General features: G+C 35.5%; 1 protein-coding gene across 1 annotated transcript; it reads left to right on the forward strand.

The window, feature by feature from the left end:
- The first annotated feature begins 216 nt into the window (after positions 1–216).
- On the forward strand, positions 217–17,455 carry LOC136807388 (fibronectin type-III domain-containing protein 3A-like). Its single transcript, XM_067063967.1, has 23 exons — positions 217–874; positions 2,129–2,223; positions 2,482–2,612; positions 3,742–3,801; positions 5,760–5,898; positions 6,144–6,200; positions 6,388–6,515; positions 6,725–6,852; positions 7,349–7,479; positions 7,937–8,075; positions 8,401–8,466; positions 8,998–9,219; positions 9,606–9,674; positions 10,200–10,303; positions 10,870–10,983; positions 11,406–11,477; positions 11,865–11,942; positions 12,750–12,842; positions 13,250–13,608; positions 13,905–14,114; positions 14,581–14,747; positions 15,098–15,234; positions 16,417–17,455. The coding sequence occupies exons 1-23, from the start codon at positions 244–246 to the stop codon at positions 16,774–16,776; spliced, it is 3,690 nt and encodes a 1,229-aa protein (XP_066920068.1). The 5' UTR covers positions 217–243; the 3' UTR covers positions 16,777–17,455.
- The last annotated feature ends 1,467 nt before the right edge of the window (positions 17,456–18,922 follow it).

Raw genomic sequence — 18,922 nt, forward strand, 5'->3', positions numbered from 1 at the left:
TAGCCAAAGGTAACCATGTGACCTCACAGTGACATGTGCATAACTGTATCAACATTGTATAGAGAATGCTCTTGATATGTGCTGATATCAAAACATTCCAATGTAAATAAATCAATGTTATCTTGTTGTCTTTAGTACCAGCTATTCAAGTTTTGCAGACAGTTTATCACATTTCAGTGAAATTGGAGAAAAAGTTTGCATCTTTATTTTAGAATATAAACCAAAATAAACCAAATAAAAATTATGGCTGTGCAAGCTCACCAAGATTATGGTATGTGTCTTCCTGAGCATCATTCTCCCAGCCAATCACCTCTTAGTGCAAGCCCTATACCCGATCAATCACACAGTCCGAGAGGTAATGGAACTAATATGATGGGCCAAGAACATAATTGGTATATTATACTTGAACCAAATGGCAATTCAAATGTTGTCCATTTCAATTCACCAAATGGTGAAACAGTTGCATCATTTATTGCTAATTGTGGAGATATGATCGAATTTGAACCTGGTGTTTTCTTTCAAGTACCCTACCCACAGCAACCTGGTCCTATGCCTATACAGCCAGTACCTCAACCAATACATCAACCGCAACCCATGTACCTCAATACTTCAGCGCAAAACATTCAAAACTCTAATATGATTCCTAACGGTTATAATTCACACGAGTTTACTGTTAATCCTTATTGCCCATCTCATGGCAATGCAAATACCACAAATAATTTTACACAGACTAATGGCAGAGCTGAAAAGCGACGAGAAAAGCTACAAAAGAAATTAAGAGATAAAAACCAAAGTACATGTACTTGTAAACAAAGTATGCAGTTTAATGGACACAATGGACTTAATGGAAGAATGGTTGGTCACCCTGATGGAGGTAAGTAAAGTCATATTAATACTGATGAAAATAAGCTTGTGTAAAAAGAAGCATGCCACTCATTCATTTCAAGTATTTGGCATTTTGAATCGGAAATTCGAAAAACCTATGAAATTATTTTTCTTTATTATAGTTCAAATTCTGTTGTATTACTTTTCCTTGAATTCAATATTGTTTTCAAAAATATTTTTAAGTTGGTTGGATCTGTCTTTTCTTTTTTCCCTTTTCTTAAAATTTGCAAAAAAAGTTTGTTTTTATTTGAGTTTTGCTGTGAAGTTGTTTTATTTTGTCTGTCCCGTCTGTCTTGACAACTTAGAAAGTTGAATGAGAACATTCCAAAGACATGACAAAATGAATGATGTTTTGAAATCACTTCTACTACAAAATAAAGATGCTGTAGGTTTTGACATGAGAAAAAATTTGATATTCATTTGTCATACTTAGAGATACAATGGTTTCCCGTATTTTCCAACACAAACAGTCTTGAGTTGAAGGTCTTAAAAAACATCACTTTGTTTTGTTTCAAAATATCTATGAGTGCATCATAACCTGAAAAAGTGTTTTGCAAGCTACAGGCTTCGATGTAATTATACTGCTTCTGCTTTTATTAATAGCTACCTTATGCTATTATAGCTTCCTTCTCTATTAATTCAAAGTAATTAATAAAACACACGACACATAACTATTTTTGTCATCTAATGCTATGGCAATGTTTAAAAAGCTCCTTTAAAAAGCTTTTTTTTCAAATCGTTGCATTTACCAATTTTTGTTTTTAATCTTTTTTGAGATGGAAGTATATACAGGTATAGATCTAATAGTCAATTAGTCATTTTTAAAACTTAAGGTTAAGACAGTTAACCGATATTTAAAGGCCAGAAACTCATCAAAGCAAAAGCTATTTCACCATATACTTCAACTCTATATTTATTTGAACAGGAAAAAATAGATTCAACATGTAATATACAGTATATTGTCTGACTTTTCAGGGGAAGCCCTGGAATTCAGACGACTACACGTCACAAATGATATAAAACTTCCCAAAACGATTTTTAAAAACTTTGCACAACAATGAAAATTGTGATACTAAGTTCTTCTACTTTCCCTTATTATTAAAAACTATCATTAAAACTAAGTGTATCCCATCCTTTGAAATTTTAATGAAAATGTAATGTTATCTCTACTAAAACCATCAGCTTATTAACCTATAGAATCTCCTATAGGCCTTTCCCTTAAGTTTGAATATTATTTTTATAGTTCACATTTTACCAGAGGACAATGGATATCATAACTTGGATCCAAATGAAGGATTGGATCCAGAAAAAGATATGACCATTTGCATCCCTCCTAAGGTATATTATACTTTTCAAATCTTTCAAGTAGTCCTGTGAAATGTTTAACAGGAAAAATGCTTATTTGATCTCATACTGAACATTGAGAAGAGTGGTGACGTTTCTACTAGGCTTATTGCGTATTGATGGTTGTTGAAGTACAATTTCAAAAAATAAGAAAGTTCTCTGTATATTAGAACCCCTATTTAAAGGTGAACCTGATTAAAAACTCCATTGCACTTTGTCTTTGATCTTAAACTCAAATCTTTTTATTTCTAGACAATGGCTGAGAGCCCTTATGCCATCATCTTAACATGGGATGAATGCATTTTAAACAACAGTCATCTTCAAGGATGTTTGTTCGACCTGCAGATGTCTGATGCTCGTAACAAATACAAAAGCATCTTCAGGTATAATTCTTTGTTTACCAATTCAAAGTATGTAAGTAGTAAGTCTGTGACCGCAGTCGGAGGCGACCCGAAGGCTCCTCTTTCGATAGCTATCTACCCGAAGGTAGGGGAGGGCGCCACTCTTTCTCCCAGGATTGCTCCACTTACCCTTGATCCTTATCTTAATTGCTGAGCATCAAGCGGAGAGGCATCAAGTACCATTTTGGGAATCTTTGGTATGACCCGGCTGGGGGTTGAACCCACAGCCTTGCGAACCGTAGCCGGGCGCTCTACCCCTACAGTCGCAGTATGTAGAGGGACCGCTTAAGAAGGTTTTAAAGTGGTTTTTTTTTACACGATGCCTTTTTAACAACATGATTCCAGCTTCATATTCTTAATTTCGTGAGCTATTTCCATTTTGAAAAGTTGAAGAATGAAAAAACTGTTAGTGTTATTTCGAACAAATACAGCTTTAACAAGTGAATAAACATTTTTCAAGTTCTTTATTTGCTTTTACCCTACTGAAGGCAGCTGAGTTTAATGATTATTTTCTTCTCTTATATAGCCAAATTTTTTTTCATAAATTTTTACATAAACAAAATATCTAACGGTATGGTTTTTAGTAGATACCAAATCTTTTTGCTGGAAATTAGATATTCGAGTAATGAATAATCTTGCTTAATACCATCATGGATACAAGATATAAAAAATTCATGGCCCAAAATAAGAAAAAAAGACCCTTTTATTAGACGAACGATGATCAAAATGATTTTCATAGAAAACCCTATAAATGTCTTAGACAACTCAGTAGGTTTTTGAGAAATTTATTTTATTTGCACTCTCTCTCCCCTCTATTTTTTGGCTCCCTCTTTTTGGTTTTGATGATTCATACATACTCTGTTGTTGTATATCAAATAGCATCTGCCTATATCTGCTAGTACAAAATTTTTAAATAATTAGAGTTGTTGTAACTGCATTTACATTAGGGTCCAAAATATTCTCTTTTTTTTCTTAAAAAACCTTCTTCACTGTTAAACTGAAGATTTTTGAAGTCTTGCTATAAAAAAAAACAGACTTACACCCTAACTCTAACCACTAAACAATACAATTTATTACAGCTCTTTAATTATTTTTTGGTCTTACTTTTTAGCGGTCAATCAAGTACATTTCGTGCTTCAGAACTACAACCAGGAACACAATACTTTTTCAGGTAATTTTTAAGCATTAAAATCCCTCAAACTTATTCAAATTTAAAATCTCATTAGATCTCATAGAATGACCTTCCTGAGGGGGGTTGAAAATGAAAATTGAGAAAGATTTGATTTTAAGCTAATCTTCGATTTGAAACCTAATCTTTGAAAATAATTGATTAGTGAATTTGAAGAAACAGCGAAGCAAAAGCACAAAAAGGAAAGAATTTACCATGCCAAAATATTCCGTGAAAAAGATTTTCTTATACTTGCTTTTTTTGGATTCGAGAAACAATCTATATATTAATAGCCGTAGTCTGTATGTGTGTTTGTGTGTCACTTTCGTTTTCGCAAGCAATGTTTTGTTCTTTTAAAAGATGACTTTTATTTTGTTCTTGCTCCACAAATTTGTTTAACGATATTCGCGCCGTTTTATAAAGACTTTGTTTGGATTGATAGATTAGATTTTTTCTTTTCTTTTTTTTTCTTTCTTTTCTTTTGTTTTATGTTTTCGAATGTAATTAACGACCTTATTTGATTTGAGACATTCGAATTCTTTTCAAAACAAAAGAAATCTTTTAAACTGAATCTATTAAAGAAAAGAACAAATTTAAAATAAAACACAATAATCACATAACACAATAACAAGTTTGTTAGAACAACAGCAACATTAAAAATACAATCAAAAGGCAGTAAAAACTAGAATTCTTTCTTCGTAAAAAGGGACCTTTAAACATGTATGTCGATAATTATTTTGCTGTAAATCTAAGTCATTGTTGAATTTGAAAAATTATTGAAGTTATGACGAAGTTATTTTATAAAAAGCAACATAAAATTGCGCTATCACGCTTTTTTGTCTGTGTGTCCTAGCTGCCTTCCGGGGGGGGGGCTATGGTTGCGAGCTGACTTTCGGCCCTGCCCCTCGGACCCTTAGCAGAATAAAGAGGAGAAGAAACAAGGGAAATTGTGTGAATTTTAATTCACTTTTTGGAACTAATTTTACCAAATTTCTATCTTTCTGAGGGCAAAAAATTGAAATTTTCCTATTTTTCCAATTCTTAGTGGGACTGAAGTTTGATTTTCCGATTTTTCAAACTGCCATGTTTCAAAAAAGGCACCCTTAAGGCCGGCACATACCCATACCCTTCTCTTGCCTAAGTACCCCCTCCCCCGGGCTGCGTTTTTTCGACGAATCGCGTTTCATTTCTATTATTTCACTCCGCTTATCTTGACATCAAAGTTTTCCTAAACATCAAGAACTACGGCAAATATAACGCGAGCGAAGCGATAAAAAAAATCTAATTGCAGAGCCGTCTCGGACGTCGGTCGCCGGTATTGTGTAATTTGGGAATGACGCCCTTTTTGTTTTCTGATCATTTTTGCCACAAAAATCTTTTTCAAAATATGGTTAAAAGATACGTCACCCGGGAGGGATAGAGTCAAACTTTGAAGAGAATTCTTCCCTTTAATTTTGATTTTATCGTGTTTAAGCCACCTTCCCAACATCTCAAAGGACTTTAAATGCGTTCAGCAAACAGCTAAACCGGCGTGCGACGCCGGGTACCGGCTAGTTGTGTATAAACTGACATGAATGTTTTAAGTTCAATGTGCTGGATGCTCTTCTGTTAAGAAAATGTTTACTAGTTCATCAGGGGTCTTATTTAGTCCCGGCGAATGGCGAATTTTGCCGGTCCAAGGCACGAGAAGAATTACAATTTGCCGTTCGAAAAGTTTCGTTCGCCGCCTCAAGTACATATTTACGCTAATCAATACACTGCGCTTGTTAAGAATTCGCCGGCCTAGAATCTAGAAATCGCCAGAGTTAATTTTTCATTCGCCAGCCTACCAAAAACAAAGCAAAGTCCCTGATTCATACAATACACAATTTTGTAGATCAATCAGCTTTCATCTCCGGAGACTTATGAAACATTACAGTTAAGTTTTTATTTATGAAAATTTCGTCTCAATTTGTTTACAGACTGAGTGCATCATGGAATAATAAAAGAGGACCTTTTTCTGATGCAGTTTCTTGCACAACTCTACAGACCAAACCGACGACTCCTTCTATGTTGAGGGTGATTCAAAAAACAAAAACCGCAATCACATTGAAATGGAATGTAAGAAGTGATTTTCATCATTCTGAAAAATCCAACATTTATATTGAAGTTAAAGTTCAAACATAGCTCTAAAAAATTCAAATGGGAAGTTTGGGCCTTATTTAATATGCCTTTTATCCTTTATGCGGTCACTTCTAAACTCTCAGTTACAGAAATTGAACTTGCTGAAATATTTAAGTTTCTAGGAATTGTACATTTGATACTTGGTTAGAATACTGTTAAATCTATTTTTGATGAATTTTCAGGCACCTATCAGTGATGGGGGATCAAGTATTACTTCGTACACATTGCAATGGATTAAAGTGAGTTTTAATTTCTTTGTCATTTATCGTTTCGTTTCTTTAGAGTGTTTTATTAAGTGCATGCATCATACATTATCGAACAATAGGTTAGGTGGTCGGTGTATCTTAGGAAAAAGGTCTAAAATTCTATTTTAAACACGCTAAGACACGTATCTTTTTTTAAACGGTATCACTTTTTGTCTCTTAGGGTCACGAGCAAGGGCAGTATTCAGACTTGTTCACAGGGCTTCAAAAACAATTTAAACACAGTCATAAACTTCCACCTGGAACGCAGTGCTCGTTCCGCGTTCTTGCAACGAATGAGATCGGTAGCAGGTAAAATATTCAATTTATTCTCATTTTCTTGTTAAATTTTGATGAGTATGTATTGAGCTTTCTAAAAGCTAATTTTATCATTATTTTGTCTCTTCTTGCTCTACACGAACTATTTTCATCCATAGTTTTTAAAGGACACTCGATGTCCCTGATCAAAAAAGTTGATCAATTTAGATCAACTTCAAAAAAACTAATTTCGTTTCTGTTAGTGATTGGAGTGACGTAATGAGATGTCTGACAAGTGCTGGCCCACCTGCAGCTCCCGAAGCACCAAAATCTGTTGACTGTGGAACGAACTTCATTCGACTGATTTGGTGCGAACCTGACAATAACGGTGGTAAGGAAAGTTTATACCCTCTCCCTACTCGATTCAAAATCACCATTTAAAAGCTTATTGGCGTTGGCGTTCTGTGACGGCCTAAAAAATTTTACCAACGATTTGAAAAGCATAAAAAACCTAGTTCATTTAGTTTCTTTTGCTACTCTCCTTCTAATATTTTCATGTTTACTTAAGGTTTTACTTGAGCAACACCCCCAAAAAAGAACAGAGAGAAGCAAAGATTTTCTTCTTTGTGGTTAGCGTCACTGAGCTTTATAAACCTTGGAAAGAAGCCATTGCAGTGTTAAATCTTTGCCACACGTCTAACGGCGCTTCGTATTTAAAGGAAAAGTGGATCTAGCGCCCTTGGTGCATTTCCAACCTAGAGTACCATTAGGGTACCGCTCCGATCAAACATTTTGGCTGGCGCGGATCGAGAAACTACCTTCAGGTTTTATATAAAACACAGTGACCCGCATTAAAAACTTCTTATTATATACTTATTTTCTTTCAGCTCCAGTGGAAGAATACAAACTGGAAATGGAAGATCCAAATGATGGTTATGGTTTCATATCCAAATATCACGGAGAAAAGACGAGCTATTGCTGCCAAAATCTACGCAGAAACACCCATTACACTTTCAGAGTGAGATAATTGTAATATTATAGTATGCGAGTCTAAAATCTAATGCATGGTATAAACCTCTATGAATTCTGAAAAGTTCTTTATCCCCTTCACAACAATAGAATCTTATATACCATCACTTTTACTTCTTCGAACTCGATCATAGAGTGTAATATGTTCGAATTACAAAGAGATTCGAATTATAGAAAATATTTTACAAGACCCCCTGGCGAGGAATGAGAATTAGTTTGCATTGTAGAAAGATCAGAATAATAGAAGTACGAATTAGCAACAGTCTAGAAACCAGAACTAGCAGTCTGGACAGCGCTAAGCGCTCCAACTTAAAAAAGGAGGAATTCCTACCTCGTAAGGAATAGGACCCATTCCCCGATTGGAAGGGCTCATATTATACCTGTATTGTTCTTGAATTTATTTTCATTCTTCAAACAATTGCTGACATATCTGCTTTTCTTCTCAGTTATCAGCATCCAATAGTCAAGGTTTCAGTCGTCCCAGTCCACCCATCTCATATATGACACTTCCAGAGGCTCCTGGTAAAATGGAAAAACCCAAAGTCAATGGAAAGCCTAAAACGAATTCCATATCGATCAAGTGGGGTGAGTATTTTTTGTGTTTTGGAATATACAGTAAATCTAACTTGCTGTTTCCAATGATTAGTCTTATTTTGTAAAGCTAGTCACAAAAGTGCTCGGAAAAAATTTCGTTAAAAAATTCGAGTGAATTATCGAGAAATAAAAATCTAACTTACAATTGCTACACGGTGCTTCATGCTGGCGAAATCTTCAGGCTTCTAAGACTTAATTTCAAGTAAATCGAAAACCTATTGACAAATGTTAGTTAGTTAAAAGTGTTTTAGTCTTTATTTCGGAAACTCGTAAGTGGGATTTAAATCTCTCAACTCTCAAATGTTTTCTTTTATAGAACCACCACGTGACTCAGGTGGCAACGAAGCTATCAGTTACATTCTAGAAGTCGATGATGGAAAAGGTGTGTTTTATTGGTTTTATAATCTATGTCTTCAACCTAAAGCAATCTTGATAGGACATTTTATCCGATCCACTTAAGATCGCATAGTTTCCTCCTGGGTCAGTTCCCCCGATAAATTTTAGTGCCTGGTAGTCAAGTCCCCCCCTGAAAATAAGAAAATCCTTTTCCCACCCCTTTTGTGTTTTCCCAAGTTTTTGTTGAACTATTTTGAACCCCCCCCCCCCGCCCCTAGATTTCCATTTTTTCCTTTTGTCCGGGAAAAAATTGGAAAAAAATCCCCCCTCTCCAGCAGAAAGGGGAGGGAGGAAACTATGGATCGTTATTTCTACCTATGGCATTATAAGATACTTATGCTATTCTTAGTTGTCCATCATACTGTATAATCAGTGTTGTCGTTGTGTAAGTTTGGTTAAGTCCTTGGAATCGTGAATCTATGGTATCACAAGTTCTGCAAGATTTACCAACTACACCAACTACAATGTAACTTACCGTTACAAGGTGATATAATGTTTTCTTCTCTTTTACTTCCAGGAGGACAGCTCAATCCCTTATACCAAGGCTCAGATCGTGAATTCACTTTATCAAATCTGAAACCTGGTTGCACGTACAAAATAAGGGTGGTCTCAGAAAGCAAGGCTGGCCAAGGAACCTGGTCACCCATTCTTCAAGCATCCACACTACCAGTGTGCCCAAGGAACTGTCAACCACCATCTTGTCATAAAGCTGAACCTAACAGTTTACAGTTAGATTGGGGTAAGTTTTTTTAAATGTACAGGTGTTTTCAATATTGTAATCGAGGAGCTTTTTGCTTTTAGTTTTAGATATTAGAAAGAGTTCGATTCCAAAATGCATTTTAGGCAGTGAATACTTTTTTCGAAATAAACAAGAGCAGTATCCTTTGAATGTAATGTCTTTACAAATGCACTGAATTTCTATTTCAAAACAAAAGTATTAAAAATGCTCCTTCATTATTGTATTATATAATGCTTTTGGAAGCTAATACAGTACCCTCGTCTATTCGAACTTCTGTAATCTTTTCCATAACTGAAGCTAATTCTCAGTCCCCGTCTTATTTTTTTGGATTGTGGATGATATCTTCCGCTGAGTTTAATTCATTGTTATTATTTTTTTCTTAACAGATGAACCAGAAACTGGAGGTGCGAAGATTTCGAATTACGTCATCCAAATGGCATCGTCAAGCGAGGGAGGTAAAAACACAAGAACATTTTATCCATCTTTAATATGATAATAAATTCATTCCCAACCCAGAGTGCAGATGGTGTCTTTCTGTTCCAACTACTAAAAGACCCCCAAGCAGTCTTCGTGATGACGTAATAGGGACTTTTTTGCAGCGTGATTACGCGATTCGGAAATTTTTTCTGCGTGATGAGAGGTCAATACACGTGATCTTGATTTGAAAGATTTTTGAGCCGTGATACGTGATTTGTACTTTTTCAAAGAAATGCGTGATTGTCCATTTATTTTGCTGATTTGCGTGATCGTGATTAAAGACTAAGTAGTAAAAAAAGTGGATAGTAAGCAAAAACGATGGAAAGGGCAATATAGTTTATTTAAACTGATATTATACCGTAGCAATTATCGTCTCATCATATAACACCCATATTACTGTATTACATGGATCATAAACGACTCCAGTCTACAAAGTGTGCATATATTTTCAGCGAATAAGAGTTTAGTACGCCTAGCTTACTGAACTTACTTTATCATTTTAGAGTTCAAGCAAGTTTACACCGGATGTAAACGTGGGTGCCGCGTCACCGAACTCCTCCCTGGTACCGATTACCATTTCAAAATGCAAGCCACAAACCAAGCTGGTGTAAGCACTGTATTTTTTAAAAAGTTGCTGTAAACTGAAAATATTTTTTCCCTTTAATATAGGAGACATCTATCCTCAGGCTTGATTGACCGAACAAATCTCGAATAAATATTTTTTAGATAAGAAATATAATCAGATCAATGATTTAGTTCAATACATACGTGGATTTCATCTTTTTTGATGTGTTTGAATCTTCTGTGTTATGGCGAATCTTATTACCCCTCTTTTTGTCATTACCGAGTTTATCTATATGTGTTTTTCTGTGACGGAGACGGTAAGGTTCTAATTTGACTAGATCCTGACCAGCTGAGGGAGACGGTAAATCAGCACTTTTACCGTCCTCGATTTTGCGGGTCAGAAGTGCAAGTTATTCCAAATCCCTTCAGTCACTCTACCGTCTTCAAAAGAGCATATACATAAACTCGCTACTATCTTTGGTAGCGGTTGTTACATCATTATCATCTTCAATAAATCATCAAGCATCAAATCGATCTAGATTTGCTTACACAGAGGTTCTCTTAGTTCATTGGAAAACGTCTGTTTAACTTTACCATTGCTTTCTTTAGACAAGTCTCTGGTCACCTGTTTCAACATTGACGACCGCCCCTAGTCCGCCTGATGCACCCGATGTACCTGTTGTCTCTTTCAAAACGCCCACTAACCTACGCCTCGATTGGGTGGTAAGTAACGTATTTCCCTTAATTTAAATTCTGGGTGCAGTTTTTGTATGCTATGTTTAAATTTGAATGTTGATTATTTTTGACGATAGAAAATTCTCACACTTTATCTATCCGATATTTTATCTCTCCTTTAGGTCATTTAGTTTGAATTTGTGAAAATGATAAATATTTTGTTACAAAACAAATTGCTTCCATTGACGTAATGATTGTTTCCTTTCGGTTTCGACCCTAATTTTTGTATTGTTCTATCCAGCACAGATTATCAGCTAGTCCGTGTTTTCTTTGCTGCAGACGTCCTACAAATTAACCTTCCAATAAGAATCTATTTGGCTTCATGTACACCTTAGGGTCTACAGGGCTACATTTTAATTTCTCAAATTTTCATTATTTTCATGTTTTCCATTTGTTTTTATACACCGTAGGAACCCGTCTTGCACGGAGCAGAAGTCACATCCTACACTGTTGAAAAACTTGAAGATGACTCCTTCCATAAGGTATAACACAGCTTCATTTCAAATAACTGTTCTTCTTGTCACAATATTTATTTGGAGGACTTTGATTTGTTTGACCTTGTCTGCTTTGTGTATTAAAGATTGACAGGATAAAGCAGTAATTAAATAAAGATACCACAACATGAGACTTGATATGAGAGATGTTTTTGTGCCACCTTGTCTCTCGTCTTGTTACGTGACACCAATCGCGAGTGCATAACCTTCGACTAATAATATGTTATATATCTAATATTTTCTTTATTTTTGTTATCCCCAAAAAAACAAAAAATTTGGTGAAAAAATTTGGTGAAAAATTAATTCGCAGGGGGGCGGCTATTAGGTACCCGAGAGTACTTTTAAACATCCCATTTTATTTCTCATCTGTCATAGGTTTACCAAGGAACATGTTGCTTTTGCGAAATCAAACGAAACCTCAACCCTGCTACGCATTACTACTTCCGCATACAGGTATTCCCCTTTCCTTGTTAGTTTCTCTAGACTGGAGTTGTTCATAACCCATGTAATACAGTAATAATATGATATATGATATGTGTTATATGATATTATGATAATTCTTGCGGGGTAATATCAGCTTGTATTCATGATATGCACCACTGGAGAGTCTTCTGAGAACTTTTAAAAATTTCCCACCCAATACGTCACTTAAACAATAGAAAAAGTGACGTATTGGATGGAAAAAAGATAGAAAAGTTGCATAATTTCTTGAGGTCATTAAAGTGGTGCATATCATGAATAAAACAAAATTTGTCTCTGCCGTTATTTTTTGCTTATTTTCTAGCATGATAGACTATGTTGCTCGTACAGTTGACCCTCTACATCTCGAAAACCCTCTCTTTATCAACTGACCACGACTGACAAGTTTGCTCAAAGAGCATTACCTTTCATCGAGCTGTTAGCCTTGGAAGATTATCTTCTACGATAATTCGGATAGTGGAATTTTTTTTTTTAAACACGTCGTCTTGCTTTTCTTTATAAGTAGAATTTTCGAACTGAATATTTTTTCCAGACAAAAAATAAGTAAGGCTAAATAGTTGCGCTATATACCTTGTCGGGGAAAAATTCGTCGGGGAAAAGTGACGAATATTTTCCCCGACGAAAATTTTCCCCGGCCTTAATGCGTTTACCAACTACCAGCAAGTGACGAATTTTTCCCCGACGAAAGTTTTCCCCGACGAAGTTTTCCACGATAAGGTAGAAGGTTTAGATCTAAATCTACTTCTTTTACTTTATGGTTTTTGTTTATTTTTTCAACAGGCACACAGTACAGCAGGTGACAGTTCTTACAGTGAAGTATTCACCGTTGAAATGCCGCCCTCTGTCCCAGGCCCTGTCACCGAAATCAAAGTGGTAAGTTTCATTGAAACACTTCCATTCCAGACTAAGACTAGTAAATTTGTAATCAATAGCCAAAAAAGGAAACTCTAATTGTCAGCTCTTGAAATCTTACCGAGAAATGTAGAGCTGGCTTGAGTTGTGATGTCAAATGACAAAGCCCGCAAACTTTTATAGCCGATCCCTTAGCCTTGTTTCTAGTAAAGGCACCAGTCCGACTGCTCATCTTATTGATGTTTAGCCCGTTCTTTCTTTAAAATTCATTGCTCTCATTAAAGGATATTAGTGCCCATTTTTGCGGAAGAGTTCTGAAACGCGCGCAACCCCTTTTATATTATTTTGAAATTATTTGTAAAGTCGACACCCCGCTAATTTTATTGCAATTTTTACTGTTACCCGATTTTTGCTCCTTTACTCTTAAGATTGAACAAACGTCGAATTCGTGTCTCGTTCAATGGCGGCATCCGATCGACCACGGTGCACGTGTTTACGAATACATCTTAGAAGCGACAGGAGCCACGTCAATGATCTGTACCGCGCAGCGGCCAAACCCGTCCAGTCTAGATGTCACCACCACTAGCCTGGACGGATCAACGAGGAGTGACCGTAGTGACAGAGGCTCGACAATGGATGGAGAATCGGATCTAGATGAAAGCGATATTGAAGAAGGCGTTTCAAACGAATCTATCCATTCGGAAGCTTCTTCACTAACAGCCTCTAAACTCAATGATGAATACATGGAATACAGGCTAAGTGGACTCACTGCGGATGCCTCATACAGGTAAATGGTTATTTAGCCATGACGTTTCTTCGTTATGATTATCTCTCTCTAATTCGATGTTCAAGGGACCAAGAATTTTCTTCGAATTAGAGAACAATGAAATCACAGATCTTATACTATGATTAATTCTAAAATTTTATACTAATTTCTCACAGAGGGGACCAATACAGCCATACAGCAATATCCGTTTGTTTGATTAAAACAGATTTGTTCCAGTTAACGCAATGAAGATACATCGACACCGTGCATCTACCTTGTGATGGGAGTATTTAAAAAAATTGTGTTCTTTTTTCCAGGTTACGCATACAAGCAGTCAATTCAGTTGGTACTGGTCTGTTCAGCCACCCAATTCAATTCTTCACTAAAGAGTTACCGCCCTCCCCACCCACACTGACCGCCTCATCCATTTCTCATCACGGTATCAAATTGAAATGGGGAAATTCATCGACTAAGAAATCACTTTCAGTTCTCAATCATTGCTTACAACTTCAGAATAAATCAGGAAGGTTAGGAAGGTTCATTTGTTATTAATTTGATCAATGCTGCTTTTAAATATCTTTAAATCAGTATTCATAATATGCACCATTGCAATGTCTTCTGACATTACATCATGGACCCAACAGCTGATTGGTTGAAAGTGACGTAAAATCAGTCAATACGTCACTTTCAACCAATCAGCTGTTGGGTTCGTGGAAGACATTACAATGGTGCATATCATGAATTGAAAGTTCTTCCGTCTCAAATCAGATCAGATGGACTTCTTTCTCAGCGAAATGTATAAAGAGGTTTACTGGTCTCAGAATTCTGCATAGTCTACCAAAGTCTCAGCTTATTTGTTGTGTAAGATCCATGAAAAACATGCTCTGATCAATGCTGTTATTCAATCAATGCTTCTTGTAAACCTCTTTAAATCTATGTTTTATCAGTCGTACATTTTTTCTGAACATAATTCGCATGGTTTTTCATCTACAGCTTTTCACAAGTATACGACGGTATGAGCACGTCATACACCATCAACAAACTGAACGAACTGACTCCTTATTGTTGCCGGATTCGCTCCAAGAATGACGCTGGTGAAGGCGACTTCTCACAACCTAAAATCTTCTACACAAAAGCACGCCCACCGCCCACTATAAAAGGTAGGTTGGATCATAATGGTAATTCTCCCAGTTGACTTTTCTTATCTACACCTAAACTTTGAACTTTGCTTCTTTGAAGCCCTTTTCAAGAAATGATATTGTGAAATTACTGTATTGCAGTGTCTCCTTAACTCGAAATCGTACGGGGAACACAAATTTGTTCAATTTATGGACTTTCAAGTCATAGAGACTTTGTTTCAGTTAAGGGGACATTCAAGTTGTAGAGGTTTGAATTATGGAGACTCCACTGAAGCTAACTGTTTAGTACAAAGATTAGAGATACCCTTTTTGCCCCTTCGCTTTCACAATAGTCATAATTTATTCATTAACTTACCTACCGTCTTCTTCAGATCTTGAATGTGCGAACATCACAAATACTTCTCTCAATATCACATGGTCACCAATCGAAAAGAAATTACGGCCTGATGACGTCATGGAATATCGTTTACAAATGTTGGACCAAGAAACCGGAAAAGATTTCAAACAGGTAAGACTTTCAGTGAAAATTTCGTCGGTCGCAACTTTTCCATTTTGTAAAGAAGGCTTTCCACAGTAAGAATTCTCTAGGTCGTCAGCTGAACTATAGATGATTTTTTGGCTGAGACTTTGCACATTTGCCTTGATTTTCGAGGCCTCTGAGTTGTTAAAGAATGCTTAAGTTGAAAGGAAGAATCGACTACTTCAAAAAAAAAACACATAAAAACTCGAAGATGATATTAGCCATATTTCTAGAGTATCTTATTAAAAGCAGGTGACTTAGAGTTAGGCTGCTGGCATTCACTAACCGATTCGTTTCCTTATACAACTGGCGGTTTTGTAGAGGTCTGTGATTCAAACTAACTTAAAGTATCAGGAAAACGCCTACCCGAGAAATTCATTTAAATGTAATCCAAATCTGAAGAAACATTTCTGTCATCCAATAATGTGATTTGAGGTGAACTGTGATCAGAATCCTTGAATGTCAAGCGAATCTTGTTAATGCGCTATCGAAATTGAAGACGAATAAAATTTTATAACCCACTCAAAACGGAATTTCTTGCGGTAAAATGGTGAATCTCTTGTAGAGTTTCCTTAACAAGTAGTTTGAGAGGGATCGTTGAGAAGCAAAGTTGAATCAGAGTTTTCGTGGAAAAAGAGTTGGCTGCTTGCTATGTGTAGCCTGGCTGGTGAAGCTTCGATTATGCTGCAGAGTAAAAATCCTGGCGCACGTCCCTGTCCCTATAAACCTATTACCAAGAAAAAGGTGACCACCGGCTAAACTATCGTAAATTTGTTGTTTTTTCAAGACAAATTTCTCAACAGAGAGAACTGATTCGCTCGCCTGATGACAATTAGAAGCGTGCTCTATGTGTGATATGATAAGTTGACAGGTTATATCATGGAGAAATAGTCTAAATTCTATTCTATTTGGAATTTGATGTGTACCGAGATTTGAAAAGTGAAATTCGATGTTTAAAAAACCTGCTGCTTTTAATCCCTCCTTCAAATGTTATTTTTTCCCAGCGAAAATGATTTACTCTGAAAACTGAGTGAAATAATTTTGATAGAAGTATAGCTACGTTCGCTGAATGATGAAAAACCTATCCATTGGAAGAAGAAAATTGGGTCAAAACTATAAATTATCATTATAGTAAATTAACAAACTTTCTCGCTTTTTTCTTACATCTAGGTTTACCAGGGCCCAAATCATTCATATGAAGTCAAAGACCTGAAGCCAGAATCAAGTTATTCTTTCCGTGTGCACGCTGTTCGTTATTTGTCTGAAAGCGCGCGCACAAGTACGCCGACGAGTTCAAGTGAAATCAAGGGAGCATTTAGTTCGCCCTTACTTCGCGCGAAAACTCTTTCGGAAAAAGCGATGGAGGAAAGTGTGGAGAATGAGAATTTAGAAACAACACCACAAGAAGATACGCAGACATGTAAATTGACTGACACGCATATAGCGCTGATTATCCTGAGTACTTTCTTGATCATTTGTGCACTGATTGCCGGAATTCTACGGTGGGTTTTAAACGAAGCTCAGTTATGATACAATCATTCTGATATTGAGTATATCGTAGTTTAACTTATAATTTTTGACGTGGGACAAATTTATTTTTTAAACCTTCTTCTTTTTATTACTCTTTCACCTTTTTCTTTTTTTTCTGAAAAATGACCAGATTTAATTTTCGGACGACTTTGATTTTCGGACAAACGATATAGTTGTGCTTCTTTGTTATTTTTTGTTTTCTTTTACTTGTAATTTTCGTTCATATTTTTTTTGTTGGTATTCTTCTCTCTTTGTTTTTTTTTTTTTTGCTGTTGACCTTTATTTTTGTAGATAAAATTGTAGATTAAAACATAATATTATAAATTTCTGTCCGTAGCCAAGAATTAAAACACAGAAAAAATTATACAAAATTGATCAATTTCGATTTGTTAGAGATTTGTCTTGCATTTCTTTTTTAAAAACATAAAAATCGGAAATATATCTTTAGCATGACATGAAAAGCTTTAAGGCATGGCGGGGTAAAAAACAGGGGCTAAATTTATACAATTATTATATTGATGAATAAATCACATTAAAATTATATTATGTTAACTTTATAATATTTATTGTAAAATTTGTTTTGTTTTTTTTCTTCAAAAATTTATAAAAATGAAAAATTAAGGGAAGGGGTATAATATATATAAACGTTTGTTTGAGGCTTTGTGTTGCAAGATTATTACGACATCGTGTTTTTCCTTATTTTCAATCAAATTACTAGCTGAAGAGTTTGGGTATTAAGGTTTTGTTCGCAACCAACAGGGAAAAAGGACCATATTCAAAAATTAATGAACAGAGTGCACTCTACTCAACCTTTTTTGCCACAATGTGGCAAACGATGTGAGATGCCTTGGAGTTTTTACAAGATACTTCACTAATTGGTCATTTAAAGTGATAGAGATGACGCGTTCTTTAGAAAAAGTAATAAGATTCTTTTATTACATCTTAACGACCAACCAAATCAAATAAGAGCTTGTAAAAACTCCAGCTTGTCCCAACCCTGTTAGTGTCATTATGCTAACTCCCTTGAGGTTGGTTTCTACATGATAGCAAAAACCGAGAGAAAATTTTAAGCGAATAGACTTTAATTCCAGATTTTTCAAGTGTTTATTTAAGGGAAAGAATTCTGTAAAAGTACCTGATTCGCTTTGTAACATTGCTATTCTTTTGAAGGGAAAGAGATTCAAATAACATCTTATCGATTAGATGGTCGCTTAAATTTTTTCCGATAGGCTGATAATCTTCAATGAATCTTTAAACTTCGAACCTCTTTTAGATTTATATACTATAATCAAGGTTTACCACCTTTGCCCACCTACGGGGTGTACATATTTACAACGGGTCGAGAAAATCGAACCTATACAGTAAGTAGCCAGGAAACACTTGTCTAAAATTTCCCTATCTCACAAAGTGATCTTACAAGGAATTCGAGTGTTTCCGCAGTGAAGCGATAGACGGGTTTTCGGTCTATGCAGTAAGTAGCTACCATATAGCGACCGTAAAGTGCCCTGAAAATTTATTGGCAACAATTTCACTTTCGACCCCTTTGTCTGATACATAAGGCATTATACATAGTACTTTATTTCATAGCTTTTTGTTTATAGATCAATTTAACTTCCAATTTATAAAGCAACTATATTTTACTTTACAAAGTACTCTACCACCATGATATCAAATCAAATACAGAACAGAAAAGAAAACAATTTTATTTTTAACAATGGAAATTGTGTGTTCCTTTGTTTGTTTTCATCCTAAAATAAACTTAATTGGTTTATTATTTTAGGATCCAAACCCAACAAAGTCTAAACATGTTAGGAAGATTTTAAGGCTTTGCGGACTCTAAAACACACGATTTCTTTGGAAAATAGGCAAAAATGCTCATAAAATGGTTGAACTAAGAACATTTTTTAGGCTTAAAATCCAAAAAGTTAAGAACATCCGCAGGCTCCAAAAAACATTGTAATACACGCTTTTTTATAAGAATACACTTTATAAGAATGTCCATGATGAAGATGGCCAAAAAATTAAGAATAATGCTAAGAATATCACTATCATGGATTTTGCTGCTCAAGCTAAGAATGTCATTTTTAGAGCATTTTAAATTATAAATTGACAATTACCCCCAAATAAGGCTCACTCCTTACACAAA

This window comes from Clytia hemisphaerica, unplaced genomic scaffold, assembly GCF_902728285.1.
Source record: "Clytia hemisphaerica strain Z4C2 unplaced genomic scaffold, Clytia hemisphaerica genome assembly, whole genome shotgun sequence".
NCBI lineage: Eukaryota > Metazoa > Cnidaria > Hydrozoa > Leptothecata > Clytiidae > Clytia > Clytia hemisphaerica.

Bases quoted from the DNA above. Each gene is read 5' to 3' on its own strand.
- LOC136807388 (XM_067063967.1), top strand. From the start codon at position 244: ATGGCTGTGCAAGCTCACCAAGATTATGGTATGTGTCTTCCTGAGCAT. The intron at 10,304-10,869 runs GTAAGCACTGTA...TGCTTTCTTTAG, and splicing joins AAGCCACAAACCAAGCTGGT to ACAAGTCTCTGGTCACCTGT. The intron at 10,984-11,405 runs GTAAGTAACGTA...TATACACCGTAG, and splicing joins ACCTACGCCTCGATTGGGTG to GAACCCGTCTTGCACGGAGC.